This window comes from Arachis hypogaea, chromosome 8 (genome assembly GCF_003086295.3).
Source record: "Arachis hypogaea cultivar Tifrunner chromosome 8, arahy.Tifrunner.gnm2.J5K5, whole genome shotgun sequence".
Classification (NCBI taxonomy): Eukaryota; Viridiplantae; Streptophyta; class Magnoliopsida; order Fabales; family Fabaceae; genus Arachis; species Arachis hypogaea.
Window position 1 is genome coordinate 17,680,889 of NC_092043.1, and position 26,929 is coordinate 17,707,817.

At 43.1% G+C, this 26,929-nt stretch overlaps 2 protein-coding genes across 2 annotated transcripts; both read left to right on the top strand.

The window, feature by feature from the left end:
• Window positions 1-10,601: 10,601 nt before the first annotated feature.
• LOC140174674 (uncharacterized) lies at window positions 10,602-11,324 on the top strand. Its single transcript, XM_072200163.1, has one exon. The coding sequence runs from the start codon at window positions 10,602-10,604 to the stop codon at window positions 11,322-11,324; it is 723 nt and encodes a 240-aa protein (XP_072056264.1).
• Window positions 11,325-11,961: 637 nt separating this feature from the next.
• LOC140174675 (uncharacterized) lies at window positions 11,962-12,681 on the top strand. The gene has a single exon (XM_072200164.1). It carries the CDS (start codon window positions 11,962-11,964, stop codon window positions 12,679-12,681), a length of 720 nt encoding a protein of 239 aa, XP_072056265.1.
• The last annotated feature ends 14,248 nt before the right edge of the window (window positions 12,682-26,929 follow it).

Consider the following 26,929-nt stretch of genomic DNA (forward strand, 5'->3'; position numbering starts at 1 on the left):
GAGATGGGCCATGCGTTGGTGGTGTTTGTTCCCTTCTTGGTCAGGTTTGAGAGGGGTCGTCGCGGAATATGCTTGTAGGTGTCGGCTGTCCGTCCGTGGCTGCTTTCAGGCTTCGATGAGCTCTCGTCGGATGACGTCATTGTGTTAAAGGGAAAAATGCCTTTTCTGTTTTGCGTTGGCTGCAGTCCATTGCGTCCTGTCGGGTTGTCTGCATTGTTGGTCTATTCGGAGGATATAGTCCCTCGGTTACCCCCGTATACCTTTTCCTTGAATCGATTGAAGAAGTTTGTAGCCATGCCACCCTTCGGGTTATTTTCGTCTACGTGCGAATTTGACCTGCATATCTTTGGGTACATGGCCCGTTTCGGATCGTCGTCTTCATCGTAAACAGACATTTCGACGTCTCCGCCGCTGCTTATTATCGACGACTGATGATGTCTCTTCTTCATCGTTCCTGGAAACATCAACTGTCTACGGTTGGGAATGGAGGTGCGTGACATCGTGTTGTGCATGTGTACCCTTTCGGCGACAGGTTGTCTCTGCTTCTCGATCCGGTTTCCATCGGACGTTGCGTTGACTTTATCCGCATGTTCCTTTAGCCTCTGGGTGACAGGCTCTCTGAGACCTCCCACCAACAACCGAATCGTCACCAATTCCGCTTCGACCCTGTCCATTCGGCGTTGCGCGCTCTTCAATTGAAAATCGTAACAGATCTGTCAGATAGTTGGATTTACCGATTCAGTTAGAGCGGAAAGTGAGACGAGTGTTACCAACCTTTGTGTTCTCGAGCACCTTTCTCATTATTTCCAGCAACGCGTCGTTTGGAGTGGTGTCGTTGGGGCCCGGTGTTATCTGGTCCTCCTAGCATTGGGTGCTTGTTAGTTCGTTTGGGTATACTACTAACTCAGAAGAATCGGGAGTAGAATAATCATAACTACCAAAAATAAATAAATAAATAAATAAACAAAAAACGATTGATGGATCGCAACCGTACCTGGGCCGTCTCGTGGTTGACGTTGTTGGATGCAGCGGGTGTCCCATTCTCTGCCATTGTTGGTTGCAGTATCGGTCGTCGGCGTCCGATGAGTTGGTCCGCGTTGGTTGTGCGTGGATATGGTTGTGTTTTGAGATGGTTTGATTTGTGAAGATATTTGACTAGGGTAGCTGTTGGCCGGTCAAAAAGTTGGGTCTGCAAACACCTTTCTTGGAGTCTGAAGACGGTCAGCTCCATCCAGGCAGGATGCATCACATGCGTTTAGAATTGCACCGGTTAGGCAACCACGGGTGCCGTCCAATATTCAAGCCTTTGCAAAGTGCTTCCTAAGATAGCAAAAGGTGACCTGCCATAGCATGAGGGGGCATGAGGTCAGTCTTGCTATACACTTCTTTAGTTTTGCTACAGTGTAGCGCTCAGACGCGCAGTTGTGCATCATGATGGGTACGTCAATCACGTCATATCAAAAAACGTAAATGCCCCTTAAATACAGAAACATATAAAACAACCTATTAATCAATATCCTTTAACAACAAGGAATAACAAGAGATTACTTGATAGTAAGATAATTACATATGAATTAGTTTTTTCGAAATTTTTCATATAGAAAGATTATAACATGCAGAGAAAACGGGTCACATATTTAATGTTGATGGTTTGGATTGTCAGCTAACAACTACATGGTGTAAGATGCATCCGGCCCGCGGTTGGGGGCTATAATCGACCGTTCCGTGCCAAGTTGGCGTCACCGGTGTCAGTCAACAAGAAGGCCGTTGGGATGCGAGCACATGATGCCATTAGCAGAGAGGTGAATATGAAATCTCGTTGCGCACGACTATTTCAAAAGCCAGTGTTTTACTCCCCTCGTGAACTATTGAACACACAATGCAGGGATCCTCTTCCATAAGCTCGTCCTCCGTCGATGCACCGACGCCTCGATGTCACTGTGGCGTCAGGTCGCCAATCAGATCCGCTTGGAAATGTGACTATCCGGGCAGAAGGTTTTATGGATGTTCTGGGTACAGAACCAGCAGGAAATGCTCGTTCTTTCAGTGGTACGATCCAGAGCCCCCACCTCGTTACTCCGACGTCATTCGCAGGTTGCTAGAAACGAACGAGGGCATTAGAAGCGAGAACATGGAGTTGAAGAAGACAAGACAGGAACTCCTAGACGAGCTGCGTTCTTTGCAACATAGTTTGTATGAAACAAGGGCAAATCTGGAGGCCGCCATTTCAGCATCTACGGCCATGGAAGACAACATGCTTGCGAGTGTCGCGACGACGAGGAGGCGAGGTGTTCTGATCACCGTGTTGATATCCGCGATCATTTTGTTGGTTTTTTTACCGGTGAAGATCGCTTGATGAGAATTTTTATCTGTAATTTATTTTTTTTTGGTGTTCACGACTGGAAAACATAACTAGTTCAATGGATTTGATTAGCCCTAATTGTTGCGTGGATTTGATTGCACTGGTACATATCTTTTCAATCTAATAAGATAATTTTCATTTCGCATATTCATTCTACCAAGTATAATAAAACATGAAACACATCAATCCATTTGAAAAGCATATTTTAAGCATGCCCGGAATACAAACAACGATACAACTGGTCCATATGTCTTCGCGACGGATTTACGCAATGAGTGCCTACCGCTTATGTGATTGAATCACAGTAGCGGCTGCTCTATTAGGGAACTAGACAACCCACTCCCACAGTTATAACGCGCTGAAGGTTCATGTCACTCGGCCACTCACCATTGAATGCGGTGACTCTGTGTCGGTTAAGTAAATTAATCTGAACCAACGAAATCTCCGTCAGAAAACCACCGTTAGCACCTCTTGCCCGTTTGTGATTGTTTTCGCGCACTGTGATCATACAATCATCCATGATCATCACCAGATTCCATGGAACGCCGTACTGACCGCCAACTCGTTGCTTGATGAACGGGACGACGCACATGGATTCCAAGTCAATCTTGCACCATATGGTCGATAGTCCTCGGTGCGGGGATCGTTCATAGCCGACCAGGTGTGGGATGCCGTCGAGCACACGCAGTGCCTGCACGCGCTAAATTAAGCTACGGAATAAATGTGTCTGCATCCAACACTACCACATGCGTTGCAATCGTCAAACCACGTCCACCCCAGTTTACCCACACGGCCTTACCAAGGTGAAAAGCTGAGCCCTCATCAAGGTGAGTGAGACGCTGATCGTTTATGTACGCGTGTTTCCAACTTCCTTCTGCCGAATTGAAAACATTGCATTGCAAAAACCTGTCTAGGACGTGCCTCTTTGACATATGGACGACGCAGTAATTGTCAGTTTCCGCCCGGTATCCAAAGGCGTATCCGATGACGGCTTGTTTAAGTAGTTTGTCGGCCGGATCGTCGAGTTGACGAGCGATTCGCAGCAGCGGGTTCCATAACAGGAGCCTCAAATCAGAACCATTCGTGCTATACTGGACGCAGATCACACCGCAATCGGAGCCGATAACATTCCACCATCCGCGTGGACCCAGTTGTTCTGGCATTGGCGCAGCTACTCTTCCTCCGCCTACACAGTCCACGATGCAAAAAGCCTGGGTTGAACCGTACCTCTCCGGGTCACCAATCTGGAGCAAGACATTACGGTATTTTCCAATGTTTGTGAGCGTGTTGTCTTTCCTAAATCTCTCGGAAGACAGTCGGACACGCCAGGTTGTGCTTGCGGTTCTGCATCTCGCCGCCGTCTTCAGGTCAGTTCGAGTGAAAATCTCCATCAAGAGATCGTCTGGAAGGATCTGCTCCCCCATATCAGCCAACGAATCCGGAAATTGATTTTCCATACTCAAGTTGCTTTTCTTTTCCTATTTATTTTTTTTCCAATGCCGTGTGTTAGACTAGCCACAACAATGGCAATCGAGTAGATGGAAGCGTATATTATACAGTTTCCACATTTGCTGTATTATATAGTTGTTGAGCGCGTTGCGTTGGGCATGATGGTTATTCTGACTATCTTGCTCCGCGGGCCGTCTGGAGCAGTCACTCACATCACATCAAGAGACGTCAATTCCCCTTTAATAAAATAAAATATTAAACATCGTTTTTCAAGAAATATCGTGATATTAGGTGACAATAAATTCGATTTATTCTAAATTCAAAGAAGATGAAACGGAAGAGTCCTGCCACAATACCAAGGAAAGCTTTTTTAATTTTTTTTTCCGCGGTTCCGGGTCAGCAGATCGCCCCGAACTAACTCAATAGCAGTGCTCCGCCCGAATCCAATAAAGTTCCCGCACCCGCTCCAGATGAGGCCCGACTATCAACCATATGTTTGCTCGTCGTCCTCCTACACGCTGTGTTATCCCATTACTGTCGCCCCTTCGGCTCACCTTGGTTTGATGCATTACAAGAGGAGGAGTTGGGAATTGATGGGTGGGGCTGTATGATTTGGATAATGTTAACGGCTTATCTGATGAACGAAATAATGAATATATATGCAGCAAAAATAGTGATAAAATGATAAAAAAATACTTAGAAGGAATATATGCAGTAAGTTTTTCAGATGTAATATTGTCTGAAAATGTGGTAGAGGACCAATACTTCCATCAGATGTTTCATTACGTAGTAATGGTGTGACTTGGAATATTGAGTGAGAATGATGGTGGAAGGCCAGTGCTTCTAGCAGACCTTGAATGAAAAGGGTGATGAACGGTCAGACCTTTATGGTTTGTGCTTTAAGGTTTAGGGTTAAGGGTTTGGTGTGTAGGGTTTACCGTACATAAACTCTATCGTTTAGGGTTTAGGGTTTGTGATTTATGGTTTATGGTTTAAGTTTAAGGGTTTAGGGTTTAGGGTTTGTGATTTATGGTATAAGGTTTATGGTTTAGGGATTATGGTTTAGGGTTTAGGGTTTATGGATTAGGGTTTAGGGTTTTGGGTTACGGGGTTAGGATTTAGGGGTTAGGGTTTAGGGTTTACGATTTATGGTTTAGGGTATATGGTTTAGGGTTTAGGGTTTATGGTTTATGGTTTAGGGTTTAGGGTTTAGGGTTTAGGGTTTATGGTTTAGGGTTTAGGGTGTAGGCTTTAGGATTTATGGGTTAGGGTTTGTGGTAGGGTTGAGGTTTTAGGGTTTAGGGTTTAGGGTTTAGGGTTTATGGTTTAGGGTTTAGGGTTTAGGGTTTAGGGTTTATGGTTTATGGGTTAGGGTTTAGGGTTTAGGGTTCAGGGTTTAGGGTTTAGGATTTAGGGTTTATGGTTTAGTGCTTAGGATTTAGGGTTTAGGGTTTAGGGTTTAGTATTGAGGGTTTAGGGTTTAGGGTTTAGGGTTTATGGTTTATTTTATATGGTTTATGGTTTAGGGTTTAGGGTGTATTCTTTAGGGTTTATGGTTTATGGTTTGTGGTAGGGTTTAGGGTTCAGGGTTTAGGGCTTATGGTTTAGGGTTTAGGGTTTAGGGTTTATGGTTTAGGGTTTAGTGCTTAGGGTTTAGGGTTTAGGATTTATGGTTTATAGTTTATGGTTTAGGGTTTAGGGTTTAGGGTTTAGGGTTTAGGGTTCATGGTTTAGGGTTTAGGATTTAGGGTTCAGGGTTTAGGGTTTATGGTTTATGGTTTAGTTTATATGGTTTATGGTATAGGGTTTAGGGTTTTGGGTTTAGGGTTTATGGTTTAAGGTTTAGGGTTTAGGGTTTAGGGTTTAGGGTTTAGGGTGTAGGGTGTATTCTTTAGGGTTTAGGGTTTAGGATTTGGGGTTTATGATTTATGGGTTAGGGTTTAGGGTTCAGGGTTTAGGGTTTATGGTTTATGGTTTATGGTTTATGGTTTAGTTTATATGGTTTATGGGTTAGGGTTTAGGGTTCAGGGTTTAGGGTTTAGGGTTTAGGGTTTAGGATTTAGGTTTTAGGGTTTATGGTTTATGGTTTAGTGCTTAGGGTTTAGGGTTTAGGGTTTAAGGTTTAGTATTAACGGTTTAGGGTTTAGGATTTAGGGCTCAGGGTTTATGGTTTATGGTTTATGGTTTAGGGTTTAGGGTTTATGGTATAGGGTTTAGGGTCTATGGTTTAGGGTTTAGGGTTTAGGGTGTAGTCTTTAGGGTTTAGGGTTTAGGGTTTAGGGTTTATGGTTGAGGGTTTATGGTTTAGGGTTCAAGGTTTAGGGTTTATGGTTTATGGTTTATGGTTTAGTTTAAATGGTTTATGGTATAGGGTTTAAGGTTTAGGGTTTAGGGTTTAGGATTTAGGGTTTAGGGTTTAGGGTTCAGGGTTTAGGGTTTATGGTTTAGGGTTTAGGTTTTAGGGTTTATGGTTTATGGTTTATTGCTTAGGGTTTAGGGTTTAAGGGTATTAAGGGTTTAGGGTTTAGGGTTTAGGGTTTAGGATTTAGGGTTAAGGGTTTAGGGTTTAGGGTTAAGGGTTTATTGTTTATGGTTTATGGTTTATGGTTTAGGATTTAGGGTGTAGGCTTTAGGGTTTAGGGTTGAGGGTTTAGGGTTTAGGGTTGAGGGTTTATGGTTTAGGGTTTAGGGTTTAGGATTTAAGGTTTAGGGTTTATGTTGCACCGACTTTAATTTTTGGTCTACTAAAAAGGACACATATCCATCAAATCTTCAATCTGAAATTATATCCAACGGTCGTTTTCCATGACTTTACTGGAAAGTCCACCTAAAACTAAACCCTGTGCTTTATGCTTAAAAAATAACGTAACCAGATTCGTGGGCAATGGTGGTCATAACCGGGAGGGAACTAGATGCTACTAATCCGCGCAACACTTGGGGAAAGCAACCTCCGCCACTAATTTCGTCGTGATGCGCCCGAGGCGAAACTTTATGACGCGCTGACCTAGAGCATTGGTAGCTGCAGACGAGCAGGTGTATATGTCAATTCGGGGTATGTGACAATACGCTTTCTATAGATATTTATGCTTTAAACATGAATGGTACAACTTTGGACAAAAGGTTAATACGTACGCTGGGAAGGGAACCGGAAGGAAGCGAATGTATTAGCCATTTTGGCTTTGTCCCATCTCCTAACGAATGCCTTTTGACGGTTTACTTGTGTAGGAAATTCAGCATTACGCCCATCGCATATATAGCGCGCAGTCCCATGCCTCTACGATATAATGAATTAAAATAATGATGGGGAGGGGGTGGGGAAGGCATGGTGTGACTTAGCGCCTGAGTGGAGGCCACTCGATAGTTTTGGATTGATTTGACCGCAGTGGTCACAGCATAAGTGATTGCAAAAGGAAGTTTTATAGTATAGTGTCACTCAGAACTTTCACTTTTGGATACGGAACACACCATAAAACGAGCCCAAATAACAACGTCCATACGAGTGAAAGATTTGTCGCGAGTTTGACGATGACAACAGATAGCCGTGACTTCATCCACAACACCCGAGTACCGTTAACATAGACGCATCACATTCGGTAAACGGAGGACAAAGCCGTGGGCATTTGCAAGTTCCTTTGCAATTAAAATAAACCCACCTACCGTGCTAAACCATCAATATTCGAAACACAAAAAAAAGGAAAAACAATGGGCGACGGTGAAGCACGCTCCGACGGTGACACACACAACAGGTTAGACAAGTTTCATTTATGACTTTTAGAATATAACAAAACGCAGTACGTTGCATATGCATGGTAGACGAATATTCGCATTAACAGCCACGTACGGGGTACATGCAGGGACGTATGCGAACAGGTCCACGACGCAGATACAGTTGAGTAGTCGCAGCCCCGGCAAGCGTCTGAGGTAAATCTTCTGCTCAGGTGTACTTCACACATTCCTTAAACAAATAACTGATTTGATTTTGGTCTTGTTTCTAATATGTAGCTCCCGGGTGGACCCAAAGCTGACTTCGAAACCTCAGCCGAAGCTCCACAGCCAGATGATGTTAATGCGGTCAAAGGTGACCAGATCCAGTCGGAAGAGTACTGGTCGTTTCCGAAGATCGGTCTCATTGTCAAGGACTTGATGAGGGGCTTCGTGGAAAAGGTTCTGGTTAGGTTTTACTCCTTGGCCATGTATGTAACGTGTCATGTAGGTGTTCCTGATACTAAACCGGTTTAGCTTTTTCTCCGACAGAGGGATCTCGAGAAGGAGACCGACAACGCAGCTGCGGCAATCTCCGAGAAAACCATCGTGTTGTTGGATTCCGACGGGGAGACAGATGAACAGTCAACCCCGCAGTCCATGAAAGTTGCATCTGGCATCGCTAGTGGAACGCCGATTGTCCCAGATGCGCCTGAGAATAGTACTCCACCCCTTGCAGGAACCGACAGCATCATGAGAAAGCTATTTCGCACACCACCATCGGCAACAAGGAACACCAAACAGCGACGTTCCGGTGATGGAACTGACAGTTCTATGTGATCTGGTTCCAGCAGGGAAAAGTCTGCCCATTCAACGAGCAAGAAGGTAACTAATTGGTAAGTTTGTTTGTCGAAAACTGCGCTAACCGACTGATCTTTGACAAACATGTGTCGTAGATGAGGTCCAAGATCACTCCTGCCATGGACTTTAACAACCCACAGTCGGCCTTATTCGCGTACGTCTTCGACGGAAACCTTGATCCATGGTAAAACTCGAGCTTTGTTTTCTTTAAACCTGCTTATCGCGGTTATTTTAATTCGTTAACACTTTCCTCTGACTATAGCGAGGAACTTGTCCGTATTGGAGTCAAGTCCGCGGACAGGGTTGATTTACACAGCTTACTACCGGGAAATGATGTTGATGACAAGGTATGGCACCTGTTTATGCTTGTTTTGAGTAGGAAAAACACATATATGGTGTTGCGAGACATCATCGGGATTTTTTGTTTATTTTATATTTTTGGCTATTCTTCGTTACCAGATCATCCATCTGGTTGCCATGACTATGACCGGTGCTGAGATATTTGCTACGTCGCCCGCGTACTGGTGCTTACCACCGTCTGTGTCGGTAAGTTTGTCCTGATCTGGCGTTGGTACTCGATATGAATTATTGCGCCGTTAACGGTCGTTGACAGTCGTCGACGCACTGACATTTATAGAACATAACTTATTTAATTCGTCAGCGTTGTCTCTGCAGGATGATATATTGAACGGGGAGACAACAGAGTTAATGCTCAACCGTTACATGGAGAACTGGATGCGGCCATCCAGATTCCTTGAACTTGTCTGTTAAAGGACAACTTTTGGTTCATCGAAATCTAAACCAAGAACAAGTGTCTTCAGTGGATTAACTATACGTGTTTATCTTGTGCAGATTTATGTCCCCATGCAGGACGCGTTGGGCCACTGGTTTTTGATGCTCGTGTCTCTGAAAGACAAGGCAATTTACAACCTTGATTCATCGCTGAACCAATTCGAGACGCCTCACCGGGAAGACCGGATTCGGAAAACGGTTAACTACAGCTTTGATTGTAGTCTTTACTATCAATTTGGCATACTGGCATAGCATGCAACACGGCGTGCATAAAAGCGTTCTGATTTATATTCCGCGGTCCGTGCAGGCAAGGGTGTTGTACAACGTGACACAAGCAATTTACGAGAAGCACTTTATGCCATTACCAAGCAACTTCGGAGATTTCCCGATAAGGAGCCCCATAGGGATACCTAATTGTGGGCAGAGGTACGTTATCAGCAAATAAAACATGCATGTATCACAGTGATGATCTTCACAGGTTATCCATAATACGTACTGACGGTTACTGTCTATTCGTCGGATCAACAGTCAGCATGAACTCAGGGATATGGGTCATTGGGTGGCTCAACATGGGGGACAAATTCAACCTGATCATGGACGGGATTGTAAGTACGCTCAAATAAAAATGGTAGATTATGGCTATTAAATTATAGGGGCACAATAAACCCAATCGTTAACCATTTCGCAGTTACGGGAGAACGAGATCAGGGCAACAACTGCGGTGAACCTGACCAGCACACCATTCAACAAACTCCGAGACCGTGTATTGGGCAAGGCAGAGTTATGGAGGATGGCCACAAAGAAGAACACCTAAGTCGACCGGCTGGTACTGCATTGGCTACATGGTTCAACCAGCTGTGACGCTTATGCCCCCATGCCAGAGGTAGTATTACGTTGCTTTCTTCTTTAGTTTTATATTAGGGTACACTGCGACCACGTGTGGCGATTCAAGTTTATGTTACTCGCAAATTAAGACTTTCTGTGTTTACGGCCGTTCGTTTCATGTTTCCTCTTTCGTGCATGTACGCCTATTGCAATTTTCAGGAATGATTTTCTTTATTTATATTTATACATATGAATGCGATGATGATTAGTTAGCATATATTTTACTTAGATTTAATTTTAACGCTCCTAGCCATCGACTAAATACGCAGCAGCGCGTAACGACAAATCTAATAAATGTCCTCAATTAACAATGTTATTTCTATTTACAATGCAAGTTCGTAGAATCCTTTTTCCTTTTTATTTTTTTGGAAAACTTAAATGGATTTTCGCCAACGAAATGATGCCTCGGTTAAGTCCGAGGGAATTGGATTCCAAAGGGCGACCCTTATCCATAAATATACTAGCATTCCTACTCTCAAAACCACTGGTCACTGGATAACATCCTGTGAAGTATATACACTAGGAGGCCCCAGTCCAAGCGAAAGTTTTAATGGAGCGTTTCTGTAACGCCTCCGAACTACCCCGCGACGTTTGTGTCGTCATAGCCATTAAAGTCGCGACGACATCGATTGAGGACCTGTGCAGGTTCCGTATGACATGTTGCGTTGCGCGCGATGTAGGCGACGACGATACTGTGCTCAGGATGGTTGTCATACCACCTCTGCATGACATGAATTGGGTGTGGATACGGGACCCTATTGGGCGAAGATTTTTCGAGAGGTGCATTGAGATTGGTCACCCGGAACTTCTGTTTCGGGAGGCACTGCGGGAGCTCTACATAAGACGTAACCACGCCGTCGGATGGGAAATGCTGCAAAATGTAGCAAGGAATGGGCTGGACGCCGCCAAGTACGCACTTTCAATGGAGTTGCTCCTCCAAAGGGACGACAGAGACGCCAAAAAAGAAGGTTTGGAACTATTTCGCACGCTCGAAGCGGGTAACTTACTCCCGGCATGTTACTCGAGTTGCTTCGCAGTCCTCACAATTTCTTGGCCAGATGAAGTCCAAATTCCGGATAAGGGAGAAGAACATACAGTATGTGACTCGACCAGATGCTTGACCCGAGGCCACATGGGTCTTCTCTATGACTACCGCCGAAGGGCGGCAGAGCGGGGCTCCATCCACGGTGTCGGAGGCGCCAACCATATTCGGTGCATTCGTTGTCGCGCCGACTACGAGGTGGAACGATTCGTTGACATAGCTAGGGTTTAGGATTGTTATGCATATTAGGATTATTATTGACATATAATACTTCGGTTTAGTATGGACGTATAATATTAGCGGTTATCTACTTTATTACCATATAAATGTTATTTAGGTAAACGGATACTTATTACATATAGATATCTTAAAATTATAGTTAAACAACAAGAATTTTGAACAATGTCTAAATAATGTCAATTAATATTATTAAAATATTAGACTTAATTAATAGCATTAAATTCTGATATAACAAAACATAAAGAGCAAAAAAAATATATTTGGGAATCCCCAAGCGACGAAATGGAAAAAACCTAACTTTAAAGGGAAGTTATTGACCGGTTAGTTAAACAAAAATGAAAAAAACTAAAAAATAAGAATACACGGGACGTGTTGGCTAAGGAACCCTTGTGTGAGCCGACGGAAAACTCAACCGGCAGGCTCCCTAAACGACGTGATTGTAGCTGAGTAGGTGTAGATGCACGGTACACAACCGATGGGATACCATCGCACACGGCACCGGGTGACTATAAAGACCCCGTAAACAACAGCCATTGAGATAACTGCTTGGAGCCTTTCTGTTATCCATTACTTACACATAACCGACTATTTATCTATCGTGTGAGGGCGCTCAATACAAGGGGAGGAGATGTATCGTCCGACAGGCCCGGCCAACCTTCCCCACGATGTATGGACCTTAATTGCCGGAAGGACCGCAGCACAGTCCGTCAGGGACTTGTGCAGTCTCAGGATGTTGTGCACCGCTGCACGTAATGTAGGGGATGAAGATTTCGTTTACAGATGCGCCAACATTCCAATTTGGGACCAACGATGGTGGAGTGTGAGTCCCATGCACCAGCCGGGAAGAAACTTCTTAGCGCGATGCAGGCAGAGTGGGCACCTGGAAGTTCTGTTTCGGTCTGCTGTGTCTGACCTTTTCCTAGGCGGGTGTCGTTTTGCGGGGACGGAAACCATGCACGTTGTCGCAGCCCAGGGCCATTCGGCAGCCCAGTACACAGTGGCGATGATGCTGATGCTACGCGACGACGCGAAGTCAAAGAACAAGGGCTTACAAATATTTCGTGGGCTTGAAGCGGCCGGTGTCCTAACAAACTGCAAATTGGTGTTCTGCGGCGTTGTCCAGGGGACGTGGAGACACCTGCGTCGCTTGCCAAGGCTAGACGCAGAGAATCAAGTCTGTTCTTCGCATGCATGTCCAAGCCGTGGAAACATGGGTGCCATTTACCGCCATCAACGCTATGGAAGAGAGTGGGACGTAAACGACGATGACGGAGGTGCTGCTCATATTCCGTGCGTGCATTGTAGGGCTGATTATGAATTGATCCTGTTTGTCCACCTCTTTGACTGATTGGATAGGAATGGGTTCTCAATATTTTTTTGGTTATCCTATGTAATATATGTATTATCACTATTATGTAATAATTTTTCCAACTATTTGACTCGTTTTGGTACTGCTTGTCTCGTTTTGCCATCATTTTTATTTTTGTGTTTTCTACTTAGTATTAAAAATTTAACTTATGGGAAATACAATTGTTTCCACTTACTGACCTCACATTTGGTGACCCTTGGTTGCATAGCCAAGTAATAAAGTTTTTTTTATGAGATCAACACGAGTCCTGTCTGCCACGTTATTCATAGCAGTCCATAGATCTTCAGCCCTTCCTGTCTACTCTAACGTCACATTGCCAAGATTTGCAATCATAGCGGATTTTGTGCAATCGATGCAGCTTAAGTTTTCCCAGGCTTTTTCTTCGTTTATCGATAAAACCACCAGGTGCATTATTATCTTCATTTTCTCAAGGAATAGCATACGTACGTTAATTAACCACATTAAAATGTATTAATTTATTTATTGTTAACTTAAATTTTGATTTTCATTAATGTATATCAATGCACAAGTCCATCACAATTCATAACCATTCCTTATATTTATCCATAACCTCTGCCAGGAGAAAAGTCATAGCTTCAAGGGCCGTTATCGTCTACCAAACCTCCCGGTCTTCATCCGACAAAATGTCGCACGAATCCCTCGACGACCACGCCATTAGTCCGGGCGACCTCCAGGAACATCCGACCGCAGACCTGATCAACACCCTCCAACAGAGGATGAGGTTTCTGAGTGATAGTCTTCGTAAGACACAAGACGAAGCAAGGACGACGAGGATCGAGGCAGTCACCGCGAAAGTCAGGGCTAGTATCAGGAAGCATCAACTGGAACAAGGCCGCCGGTTGGAAAAGAAGTTGCGCACGGAGATGGAACAGCATCAAACCACCGTTCGCGAACTCGAAGACAAAGCAAACGCTTTGAAAGCGGAAATTGCCGATCTTCGTCGAAGGGAACAGCAACAGATGGCACCGTGGCGTGAAATGGAAGGCAGGCCTGAGGTTGTGGAGATCAAGGTAGGTTTATTGGTCCGCCAACTGTATGGTCAACCTGCGGCAACGGCAGATGGCTTTGACTATCAGGAAACCGCCGGGCAGAATGGAGACGATGTCGGGGCTATATGACCCAGGGCATCTACCTTCCAAGTCTTTATTTGCTGTGTTTCCGTATTTCCTTAGCTGTTCTTTTCATGTTCTGTAACCCCTGCGTAAAACTCGGTTTTCTTAATTATATATAATTTCCGCAGCATTTGAGTTTTTTTTCTTTTTTTCTTTCTATTTTCGGATGAAGCTATGTACACAGTAGCAACATGCCCGAGACGTAACCTGCTTCGATGCTGCCCTCCGTCCAGGCCCCAGACAGCAGTTCCATCCCAATGCCACGGCGGGCAAACCGGAAATACTCCGTCAACCCCTGTCGGAGTATAGCATCCGCAATTCCTACTTCAACACAGCGACCGATACTCTCCGGCCGGTCAAGGAAAAATGAAAAGGACAATAACGGTATAACACGTAAATCGTTTCGTTGCCCAACATTAGATTATACACCGACATTAGTTAATTTTTACGGCTTAGCGCGTAACTCGTTTTGTTGCCCAACATTATGGTTAATACCGGATATTTAGTACATTTAATTTATGTACTTAGACCCATATTTACCTATACATACAATTAGAAGAGGCATCCTTTTGCCAAACGCAGGTGGGCAGTCTGGTTTTCATTTTCCAGTTTGCGTAGATATCCGGAAATGAGAAATGGGAATTGGGAAACGTGAACGACATTTTTGTTGTTTGCAAATTTAATGGAGCGCGTCATTAATCGTTATTATTGGAAAGTGTCAGATAAAACAATTAAATACATGTCGTATTCTGTACATTATGGAATATTAAACCGATTAAAAACCGTCAATGATCACATCAAATTAAGTTATCGAATAATATGGTAAATTTTTTATTTTCGGTTAAATGCATTCATTTTTTTATGGTTGATTTGACAAAACAAAACTATTTTCTTCCTATCTAACTTTGTACACCACACCCCTACAACTGACCCTGGCATCCCTGTACACCTGCTTCTGAACCTAATTCGGCTTGAAGTACACGCTAACTCCTGAGCGTGGGGTCCGCTACTAAACCCTACTAACTACTAACCCTTCTTCACTTCTTCTTTGCCGTAACTCCTTCTCTCAACTCTCAGTCTACCCTTCTCTATAACTGCCAGTATGTCGTCGTCCTCTTATCCCGAGAAAATGTCGGAGCAATCCATCACGGAACACGCCATTAGTCCCGAGGACCTCGCGAAACTCTCCATCGACGCACTTATCGACATCATCCGCGTAGATGAAACGTCCGCAGATTGTGATCTCGTTGAGGCGGCACTGGTTAAGAGGGAGGATATCTTAAAGGCTACACTTTTAACTACCAATGCAGAACTGAGGCAGGCAAAGGTGGAGCTGATGGCCTCCAAGTTCGTCTTCGAGGCAAGGAAGGATGAACTGGAGAAAGAGGTGCAGGAAAAGCGACGGCTTGAAAAAGAATTGAAAACAGAGAAGCAAAAAAATGACGCGCTCCTTCAACAGTTGGTTCTCACTGAGAAGGAATTACAGGCATAAATTGCCGGCTGGACGTTGTGGAGGAAAGGCAAAAGTTTTTGCTCCGTCGTCGTCGTCGTCATCCGGCCGGGCAGAATGAAGACGGGGCCGGAGGTAGTTGATGTGCTGCACATGCAAGATATTTGAATGTCATGTTTTCCGCCGAGGCCTGTATGATCCTTTTATTTCCTATGTTTGTTCTGTCGCCCTTTTGATCTTCTGCAGTGGAACTTAAACCCGGATAATATAATTATGCATACTTTTCTCCGTGTTCTTACCTAGTTGAAACACAATTAGGGATTTACGTTACGACGAAGCCAAACGCTAATACCTAATAAAAACAAATTAATACAGACATGGTGTCCTTTTTTTATATCATACGAAATACGTATTTTAAAAACCCTAAACATACATTTAGTGTGTTTACATAATAAAAAACTCCTTAAAATGTTGAAGCAAATTTTGTTCATTAAAGGACAGTTGTTGAATCTCTAGCCCTGTTATATTATGCGAATACAATCTCGTGGTTCAAGTGGAGCATACCCGCATGATCGTTGTTCAACCTCTGTACAGATTTTATATACCATCGTCAAATATCATCATTGCTCATAAAAAATTTATCCCGTACCCTTTTTTTACATGACCCCTTTCGGTCAATCCCTATTGCCTATACAAGTTACCAATTTTGCATAAATTCCCTGTCGCGGTCTCAATACGTAGCCCTAGGAAAAATCCTTCCGATGGTGGAATAGGTTGATTAACTCTACAATCTTATGTCCATTCAAACGTCACTTCAATAGTGCAAGGTTCAGATCATATCCCAGTCAAGAAGAAAGAATTATTCAGACTAAGTTGTGGCCAAGATACGACTTAATTGCGTCGTCTGTGTACTCCACATGATAATTGATCGAAAAGACTGTTCTTTAACAAAAAAAAAGTTTACAAAAATAAGGTAAAATACACCATCAGTACGCATAGCAATTAGCATGATCGGCATCTCCATCGTCGGGGTTTACAAAACTACTTAAATGCAATAACTCCCCAAGAACTTCCGCACCTCGTATTCGGCCAGGCATTGCACACACGCCACACTGGACAGATCGCTGTCATCACCAATGGTCCCACGGGTACGGCAACTACCGAAACAGGAAGACACGGACTCTTCTGGGTTCGCCGGGGGTATATCAGACCACGGGCCGGCGAACACCTGCGTGAAGACCTCCCTGCACCTTTCGACTGTGCCAGACTCACGAACGACGCAAAAAAATTCGAATCCATGGCGGACCTCATCATCTGTTTTGTCACCAAGCGACAGAAGCAGCATCGCAGCGATGTAGCAGGCCTCCACATCGCCCAACTTTGCTGCCTCGGTCAGGGTCCGCATACCACCTCTGCGGTGGCCACACCAGAATAAATGAGACATCCCAACGCAGAGCATAGCGGCCGGATTCCGCGCTTGGCGCATCGATGCAGAAATGTCATTGCAGGCATACCGGAGTAGTCGAGGAAGCAAGCGATCGGCAACACCGACACCAAGGCGTGCCTGTACACGGCGTCGGAATTGCATGCAGATGCAAATAACCTGCAACTCGCCTGCATGTTGAACAGATCCTCAATCGAATTCGATGCAACCATCGTGGCAATACTCGACCATATTTCGAGAGGAAGAAGATTCGGCAGACACTCATGCTGAATGGATACCTCCAGTTTCGTTTTGTCCTTTTGGGAACTTCCGGCCATTTGGAGGGACTTCAAGGACGGATTATTGGAGATTACAAAAGGAGGATGGACGAATTTGTAGATGCCCTTGTGGCATTTTGCCTTTAATATACTGCCGTTCGGGGGGTAGGGGGAGGGGGGTTGCCCGTGGTTCAGTACCGCATACGTTTTCCTAGATGTTTTCGTTTACCAATGCGTTCATATAGTATAATAATTATATTGATTAAAGAAGCATTTATCGTAATTAAATCATACGGCAGATGGCCGACGTTTTGCTGGACAGGTGAAGTCCCAGGTCTTACGGGTCAGTGCAACAACGAGATAGAGACACCATAAACCGACCCCTCCCCTCCCCGGCAATGTATGTTTAGGATTACTATTGTACTATTTAGTCCCAACGCTAATATTGAACTTTTATGGCGCGTTTTTATTTATTTATTCGGCTTGGCCTATTAGCTAATGAAGTTATGAAATAGTGCTTCTATCGAAGGTTATGCGTGTGACCGTTTAAATGTTTGAACACGGTGATATACATCGGTTCGAATATGTCACTTATCTGGTCCACGAAAGCGGGGATTTACAAGGCCACCCGACCCAAACACCCGACTCATTAACAATGAAATACATTCAACTTTGGTTACAGCGAAACTTCATCTGAAAGTAAATAGACTAAAGAAATGCAACACCTCGAACTCGGCAAGGCAGTGGACGCAGGACACAGTCGAGGAATCGTTGGTAGCACCCATGGTCCCGCGGGTCGGGCAGACGCTTGACCGGCAGACGACGGGCTTCCCTGGATCCGATGGGTGCACCCCAATCAGCGGATTTGCGAACAACTACCTGAGGAGTTCTCTGCACATTTCCATTTTTCCAGCAGCCAGCACGTTCTCATACATTTCAACCCCCCTTCCAGCGTTTGCCCCGTCCCCAATACCTGGCGTCAGCAGCAGCATCGCACACATGTAGCGGGCTTGGACATCACCCGCATCGGCGGCCTCAAGCAGGGTGTCGACCCCAGCGACGTGTCGGCCCATCCAGCAGAATCTCTCATCCCTATACAGAATATAGCGCCCGGATTTCCTGCGCGCGCGCTTACATAAAGGAACCCATCCTCAGGACGGTCCTCCAAGTCATAACCCAACACGACGGGTATCTCCGCCATGGAGGCCACCTTGTACACCGCAGATGAGCGGCCTATGTCCAAAAAGACCTTGTAGGTCACCTACATGTTAAACAGATCCTGGATCGAGGACGATGCAACCCTTGATGCAATTCTTTTCCATATTTCGCGAGGCAGAAGAGTCAGCGGACAGACGCGTGGTGGGACCCCTTTCCCTTTCCTTTTCCCTTTCCTTCTCCCATATCCGGCCTTCTCTCCTATTCTGCCTTTCTCGGTGGTTGCACTAGATCTCATCCTATTTGATCGAAATTTATTGAATAGGTGGTGGAAGGGGAAGTTTACAGGAGGACCGTCGTTAGTATGGATCACCAGACGCGATGAAGGAAAACTGGCTAGTGAACTTATCCACTGTAAAACGGCTCACCAGATAAGTCAGGAACCGTGCCACGCACGCCTTCATTTACGCCCGCTGTAACCGATGCTTCGTTTTTTGGTTTGGCACAGGAATCGAAGACATCTTAAACGTAGGTTTAAAACCTGAACGCAGAAAAATAACTTTAAATTTAAATTTAAAACTACATTAAATTTGTTATCCCTTCTTTTTTGTTAAATATAAATATTTTATTTTTTCAAAAAAAAAATAACGTACATTAATTACACATTTTCTATGGAAAAAAAAGTATTCGAAGCAGCTTCTCACTTTACACTATAGGGCCTACACTATATAGGTATACATGCACATTAATGACAAACCCTATCCCTCTGAATGCTTCTTTCCTAGTTCTTTTCTGCCGTATCTCCTTCTCTCACCTCTCCGTCTATCCTTATCCACCTCCTTATTTCTGCCACCCTCCACTGCACTCTCTGTTGTGTACTACCGAGAAAATGTCGAAGGACACCGTCAACGACAACGCCGCCAGTCCCGTCTACCTCAAGGAACAGCCCATGTCCAAACTGATCGACATCATCCGTACAGATGAAAAGTTCCGGGTATGTGACTTCGTTCAACCCGAACTTGTCAGGAGGGAGGAAATTTGGGAGGCTAGCGTTGAAACAATATCACAGCAACTCTTCAGGGTCAGGTCCGAGAACTTGAAGTTAATGGTCAAGTTGAACAAGAAGGAGGATCAACTGGAGGAAGAGGAGAAGGCAAGGCGTCTGGAGGAAAGGTTTCTGCGCATGGAGCAGCAACAGTGTGAAGCGACCGTTTGCCGAATGTATGACAAAGCAAACGAAATGATGGCCGAAAGCTCAAAGTGGCGTGACCTGGCACAAAGGGTCGTCGATGTTTTGGAGGTCAAGGAGAAATCTTTGTCCCCTCCATTACGCGTTCAACCGGAGCAGACTGAACACAGGGACGGAGGAATTTGACCTGGTGCACATGTGTGACATCTCTATGTTGTGTTGGTTTATGTCGAAGCCTGCAGGCCTGAACGATCTATTTAGTTTGTTTGTTAGGTCGCCCTTTTGATCTTTTGAAATGCTGATTAAAACTTGGCAGCGATTATTATATCTACTTTCATCGGTTCGATTTCGAAAATCCGTTAATATTGAATTGTTAATCAGTTTATCCTTCCTCGCCAATGACGACTACACGTCAACAACCAAATTTGAGTCATTTCCATTTTGAATGCCATTGTTTCGGTAGATTAATATTCTATGCTTCTAGTCATTATAATTTCGTTTAATCCAGATGCGGTTAACTATCAATATCATCTCATCTCCTGTATTGTTAGTAATAATTTGAGTTGATTTAAATTGAAATAATTTCCCATAAATACGCAAAACACGCATTTCGGCGACTCGCCATTGAGTTAACAATTTCTTGGGCTGTTTTGTATCAATTAAAGGATTACACCAATTTTTTTTCAATATCCAAAAAAATTAACCGCAAAATGTTCCTTTTTTTCCTTCCATCGAACTAGTTTTTAAATATAAATCGTTTATTTTCCCAAAAATAAACCAAGTACATTAATTACTCGTTTATTCGACGAAGCTTCCCAATTTACACGGTATATGTATACGTGCCCCTTAACGACAAACCCTACCTCCCAATGCTTCTTTCCCAGTTCTTCTCTGCCGTAACTCCTTCTCTCACCTCTGCGTCTATCCTTATCCTCTTCCTTATTTCTGCCACCCTCCACTGCTCTCTCCACTGTGTACTTCTGAGAAAATGTCGAAGGAGACCGTCACCGACCCCACCGTTAGTCCCGTCGACCTCACGGAAGAGCCGATGTCTAATCTGATCAACATCTTCCGTAAAAATGAACAGTTCGTGGATTTTGACCTCATTGAGGCCGAACTTGTCAGGAGGGAGGAGTTATGGGAGGCTAGGATTGAAAAAACGGCAGAGGAACTCTTCCAAGTCGATGCCAAGAACGTAGACTTAATGGTCAAATTGAAGCAAAAGGAGGATCAACTGGAGGAAGAGAAGAAGGCACGACGACGGGAGGAAAAGTTGCTTCGCAGGACCTTGCAACAATATGACGCGGCCGGTCGATGACTGTATGACAAAGCAACCGAAATGATGGCGGAAAGCTCAAATTGGCGACTCCTGGCAAACAGTGTCGTGGATGTTTTGAAAGCCAAGGAGAAATCTTTGTCCCGCCAGGCAGGCGTTCGACCGGAGCAGGATGAAGACAGTGACGGAGGTATTTGAACTGGTTCACATGGGTGACATCTTTATGTTGTTTTGGTTTTTTGTCCATAACCAAAGCCTTGAATGATCTATCTGGTTTGTTTGTTTCGTCGTCCTTTTGATCTTATGAAAAGCTAATTAAAACTCTGTAGCGATTATTATATCTACTTTCATCGGTTCGTTCTCTGCTTATCGTGAATTGTTTGTTGTTACTCATAACTCAGCCCCTATGCCTGTAATTCACCCAAATAAAACAAGTCGTTTGAGCGGTTTAAACAAAATTACGGAATTGTCTCGAGCCGTTAGCATTTAACGTTTCCAACTCATGATTCCAGAACATTTCGGCAACTATTTACGGGTGCGTTATGAAAGAACTGTCTATCGAGTTATCCTTGCAAATCGGTTTTACACTACCGGAATAAACATTCGGAATTATTTTCATTTAGCGTATCGTTATGTTATGCCAAATTCCGTTCCTTTATAAAGGATAAACCTGTTTCCAACTAAAATGCTTGGATCAACAAAGAATACGAAGGGACTGGTTTAAACAAGTACGTACCTCAGTGTGATTCCCTTCTTTGAAAAGTACGCGCTTTTTTTTTGGGGGTAGTGAAAAACGTAAATGTACGCGCGTTAATCTGGCGAAACACCTCCCGCCTTTTAAAATTTTTTTATCTTTTTAATAAATAACCCTTAAACCTGATTAGACTGGACACTAATTAGGAATTAATGTGGGTGCATACCAAGGGCAATAAACGGATTTCTAAAAAAAGCTATAACCACCGAATGAATTCAAAATTTAAATTATAGCCTTAACTTAATCTTATCAATCATTCCATTTGAGTGGGTCAGTGAAAAATCCCTTCGTATTGTCAGCCTTGCCCTGTTGATGGATGCACGGATTGATGTAGTCGATGGAAGCAGGTAAGTTGTTCATAATTACACTTATTATTTTGTATATTTACGGTTTTTAAATTTTTTTTTTGGTTTGGTCATCCTGGAAAATAACATTTTTTTTATCTGGTATTGGGCCAGTGAAACTGACTCGACCCAAAAGTGAAAACCCGAACTCGCCTAGAAACCCAACCCCTAATACCCGACCCCACTCGAAGCTCCTCTCCTCTTCAGGGACGAAACTTTTTGGCTTCTCGAGGAAGACTTCACGGAAGGGTGATGGCGCACAGTGCTAAGGGGTGGAACTTTGACTAAATTAATTAATTAGATAGGATTCACCCTTCATATCTGCTCGATTCACACGCTGTCCACTCTATTGGTGTTCTCCTAACTAAGAATATCCCCTTCTTCTCTGTTGGTGCCTGGACGAGAAAATGGTACGAGAACACGCGAAACGTGACGTCGTTAGGGTTATCAAAGCGGCAGGAGATCCGTCGCGACCGATGGTAGGTTAAAGCTTGCTCTTCTGTTCTTTCCATTATTTCTGACTCTCCTTTCCGCATTTTGTTCTATCTCTTACGCCGACTCCTCATGTGCCCTTATATGCAGCGTCTACCATTACCGAATGGGCTCCTCCCCAAAGGTAGCAACCATCTCTACGTCACGGTCACCGATGGGTCAAACCATACCTACAAGATTGCATGCAGACCCAACGGGTGGAAAGAGATCACTCTCGGCAGGGGATGGCAAAGGTTCTATCGTGAATACAAGCTACAACCATCTAACATTCTGCTGTTCAAGCACAAGGGCAGAGACGACTTCAGCGTTCGCATCTTTCAGTCACCGGGTGTGGAGAAGACGTATGCTACGTCCGGTGATGAAGCCGACGACGTCACACCCCCGAAGGTTCCACGGAACCGTACACGCGCTCCTGAAGCGCCACGGCGTCGAACGGGGTGCATCAATGTCCCCAGGAGCGCAGCTGCAGCTGAGGTGGAGCAGACATTTCGGTCCGAGCACCCCTTCTTCATCATGCACATCACAAAAAGGCTCTTGGGCACCCACTTCCTGGTAATGGCTTTCCCTCTCCACTATATATACACGTGTTACGTTGTTTAACTTTCGGGACCGCATTATCTGTTTTGTTCCCCTGCTATTCCCTCTATTAAAAGTAATGTGGCGGCCTACATGGTCTACATAAAGTGTTGTTCTTTCGCTGGTCCTTACTTTGTTGGCATGTGTGCCCTTCTACGTGGTCCACATCTTCTGTCCTCTGCTGTTGCTTAATTGTTAATGGTAGGCTATCTGGTGGATCGGTTGTTGACTTCAAATTCATTACAGAAATTTGTTGGTAATGTATGCTGTTGTTAAATACTTAAATTCCATTGTTTAGGGAAAGAAGCACCCAATTGCATGCTAATTGTTCATAATGCCATCGTCAGTAGTTGTCGTTTCATTCTGTTTGACTGCATGCACATTGCATTCATGTTACACATGTCCTTAACTTCATCTCCTTCTCCATTCTGGTTTGCCCAGCCAAATGTGCCGCACTTTGGAGACGACGTCAACGATTGTGTCATGGTCAATCTCAGATCGGGGGAGATTTCCGTCCGGGCCGTCTACAGCAAATACGGGGGCGAAAGAAGGCACAATTGTGGCACCATTAGCCAAGGGTGGGTGGGTTTCTTGCGCAAGTGTAACATAAGTGTGCCCAAGCTGGCCGTCTTTGAGATCTCCAGTACCCACCCAGAAGTGGAGCTGTTGGTCCAATTTGTTGATTTTGAATGAATCCAACTGGGTTGATGAACTAGCTGACCATGTTATTTTGGATTGCCTTTTCTGATTTGGCAACAAATTTTTGTGTTCTGATTGTTGATGTGTTGCAACTGCTAGACTTAACACTTTTTGTACAAATCTTATGACCGGTGTAACTAAGAACTTTTCAAAATATCAGTGTTCCTTAGATTACTTTACAATTCCAATTCACACAGCATCATGGATGCTCTCTACACTAATTTGCAATTTCAATTCATACAGCACCATGGATGCTCTACAATAATTTCCAGTTTAAATGTAGAGCGTTACAAAATAAAGTCATATAGCGGCCTGGATATGGTCAAATTGGAAGTATAACAGTCCAAAACAGTTTTCTATAGCTACCTATTGTTTGTCCAAACATAGAACATCACGCATGATCTTCTAAGAAACTAAAACACCTGCTGCATCACCAAACCTTTTGTCTAATTTGAAGACCCACGTTCCCACTGGATTTAGCTGTGAGCGCACTAAAAATAATGAATGGTTACCAAATTGTGCCCTGTGAATCATAACCCTCGTCCAAGGCAACGTCCGATGCATCGTCCCATGCCAGCTACAACGATACTTTCAGTTAGCCATGAACTAGGAATCGATGAACAGCAATACATTAATTGAAAAAGACGACTAAACAAATTTGTTGGCAAAGTCTTACCTCATCCTCCGCAGACGAGTCCTCCCTTGTGCCAGTTTCACCTTCGCCCTCACCACTAAAGTATGATGCACCCTCTTGTGTGTTCATTCTGCTGTTGGGATTTAAGTGGCAGGAAACTCGATCATGCCCTGTCTGGCGACAAAGACCACACCTCTGCACCCCCTTCATCGTTTCCTTTCTTTGCCTCTTTCGACACCGCACCAACTCGTGCGGTGAAAAGGACCACCATACTAGACCATTTATTTAGTTTTAACAACACTTTTAATAGCCCAACACTTGAGCCCAGCATTGGTTTCAGAAAAAATGTGCATCTCAGGGAAAAAAAAAATCCAGAGGCCCATCACGATTGACCCAAGTTCAACCAACTGTGTTCTAACCTAACCCGCCCGACCCGTAACACCATGGGCTTCTCCTTCGTCATCCTGTCGCCCACCATCCCCGCGCCGCTTCGATCCTTCCTTGTTGGGCGTCTCTGGCAAAGCCATGCATCAAGCCGAAACATCACTCATTGTTATCCGACGGTGATCGAATCCAGCTCCGGCGAGGACGCTATGCAGATCTTCATCCTCCGAACCAACAAGTCGCGACAGTGGCCGCATTTCGGAGAGTAGGCAGCTTTGCAGTGTGACTCCGCCGGAGAAAGCTTCCTGCAACTCCGTTACTCCATTGACGGGTCAGTGACGAATACGTATCCATCGCAGCTTATCTTGTATGCGTCAAATGACGTCCACGGCGCTTTTTCTTCCCTCTCAGCCCTCCTCTATCATGTCTGATTTGGCGTTAAACAGAATCACTAACAGCCATTAATTTAGTTCTTAAAACATGATAAACTAATTCTACATAAACCCAGCTAATTTTTTCTTGTAACAAAAATAACCAACTACAAAGTGAAATTTGCAAACTAACCCCTCTGACACACCTATACCAGTAACCAATCATAGGAGGAGAGAGAAAGAGTAATCTCTACCATTGGATTGAAAAAACAGAGAGATCCGACGGCCACCCTCAAATGACGCACTGATCAGCCAAATATAAACACCATGTGCATTGGTGTGCCAAAGAATTTCGGCACACCGAATCCGTGCCCTTCAAACTCTTTCATACTGTTTTGTGTCCACGAGAAGATTTAACATCTTCGTTGATTATGACTACGGATGAGATCAAGGGAAACGTGAGTTTTGAAAAAACTTTTTAAAAATATATTTATATTTTTTTAAAAGTATAAATATTTTGTTTTGTATTTAATAAATTAAAAAGTTCATGTCTTTATATTTATAGTTAGAGATGATAATTTAACAAATCGATCTAACGAGTTTTGTAAACTTTTTTTTGGTCTATTTAATAAAACGAGCCGAATCTAAAATGAGTCGAGCCACAATCTTTGGTCGAGTAGACCTACCCACTTTTACTTATATTTGCCGTTTTTAAAATTTAGAGATATTTTTAAAAGTATTTAAGAAGGAATTTTTTAAGATTGTCACATGTTTATCAAAATTTAAAATTCTAATGTAATTTCATACGACGTTAATTAATATTTAAATTAATTATTACATTAATATTTATATTTTTAAATTTTAAAAACTATTTTATCAAATACACTTATTGTTGTTTGTACTTATTAAAAATTATTTTATAACTTTTAAAAAACTATTTTCTAAAAGTTAGCTTTTATAAACTACTATTAAAAAAATAGAAATTTTACTAAACCAAACTTTAATCGTGATGGAATATCAATGTATTGCTTACTTGCACTGACATATTTTTTTCCCTCCAAGGCACAGGGCAGAACCTATAATTAGATGTGGCAATGGATAAAATAGGGTAGAGTTACCCTACTTGCACGTTAAAAACAATTCAATTTTAACTCTACCTACAGTCAATTTGTGAATATCCGACCCTTTTCATATATTTTTATAAATATACATTATTATTATATATTCTAATAAGCATGCAAATTAAAAACTTAATATAAACAATATAATCATTTTATAAATAATATAATATTTTTCATAAATAATGTCGTCATCAAATTTTTAATTATATATAAAAAAATTTATTTAAATTAATAATACAAATACAAATAAAATATTATGATATAATATTATATTTATATATTATTAAAATAGATTTAATATTTATATAAATAAAAATGTTAAATTATCAATTAATGATTTGAATTCGAATTGACAATTTTATCTTATCAAATTGAATAAAATTAAATACTCGAAAATAAGGTGTATGTTGCCACCTTTGCTTATGATTAAGCAAAGAAACAAGGTCAAAGGAATTAAGGAACTATATATACATATGAATATGATGAATTCTTTAACCGCATGCCACTATTTCTTGGATTCCTTGGGAGGTGATTTTGAGCTAAGGGACAAACAATACAACCTAAAAGAAACTTTGTCCGCTGAATTCACGCAATGATGGCGACCCATGCGACAACATCATTAAATATGATGAGAAATGGAAACAAAAATATTCAATTTTTTAAAGCAACTTTAGCCCGAAGAACATGCTTATTTAGTAAACAAATTAAATCGCGCAAGTTGTTTTGAAAAAGCTTTAGAAAAAAATAATCAAGGCAATAAAAAAAAAACAAACACAATAACGGTGGTGATCCCAATAATCATGCATGTTTATTTCTAACCCAATTATTACGCGCTCACATTAATCCTTTTTCGGTCCCCACCTCTTTCTTCTTTTTTCCAATTTTCTTTTCTTTGAGATGAAACTCAGGTGCAGTCGTGAAGTTAATATCTAAGAGTCGTTAAATAAT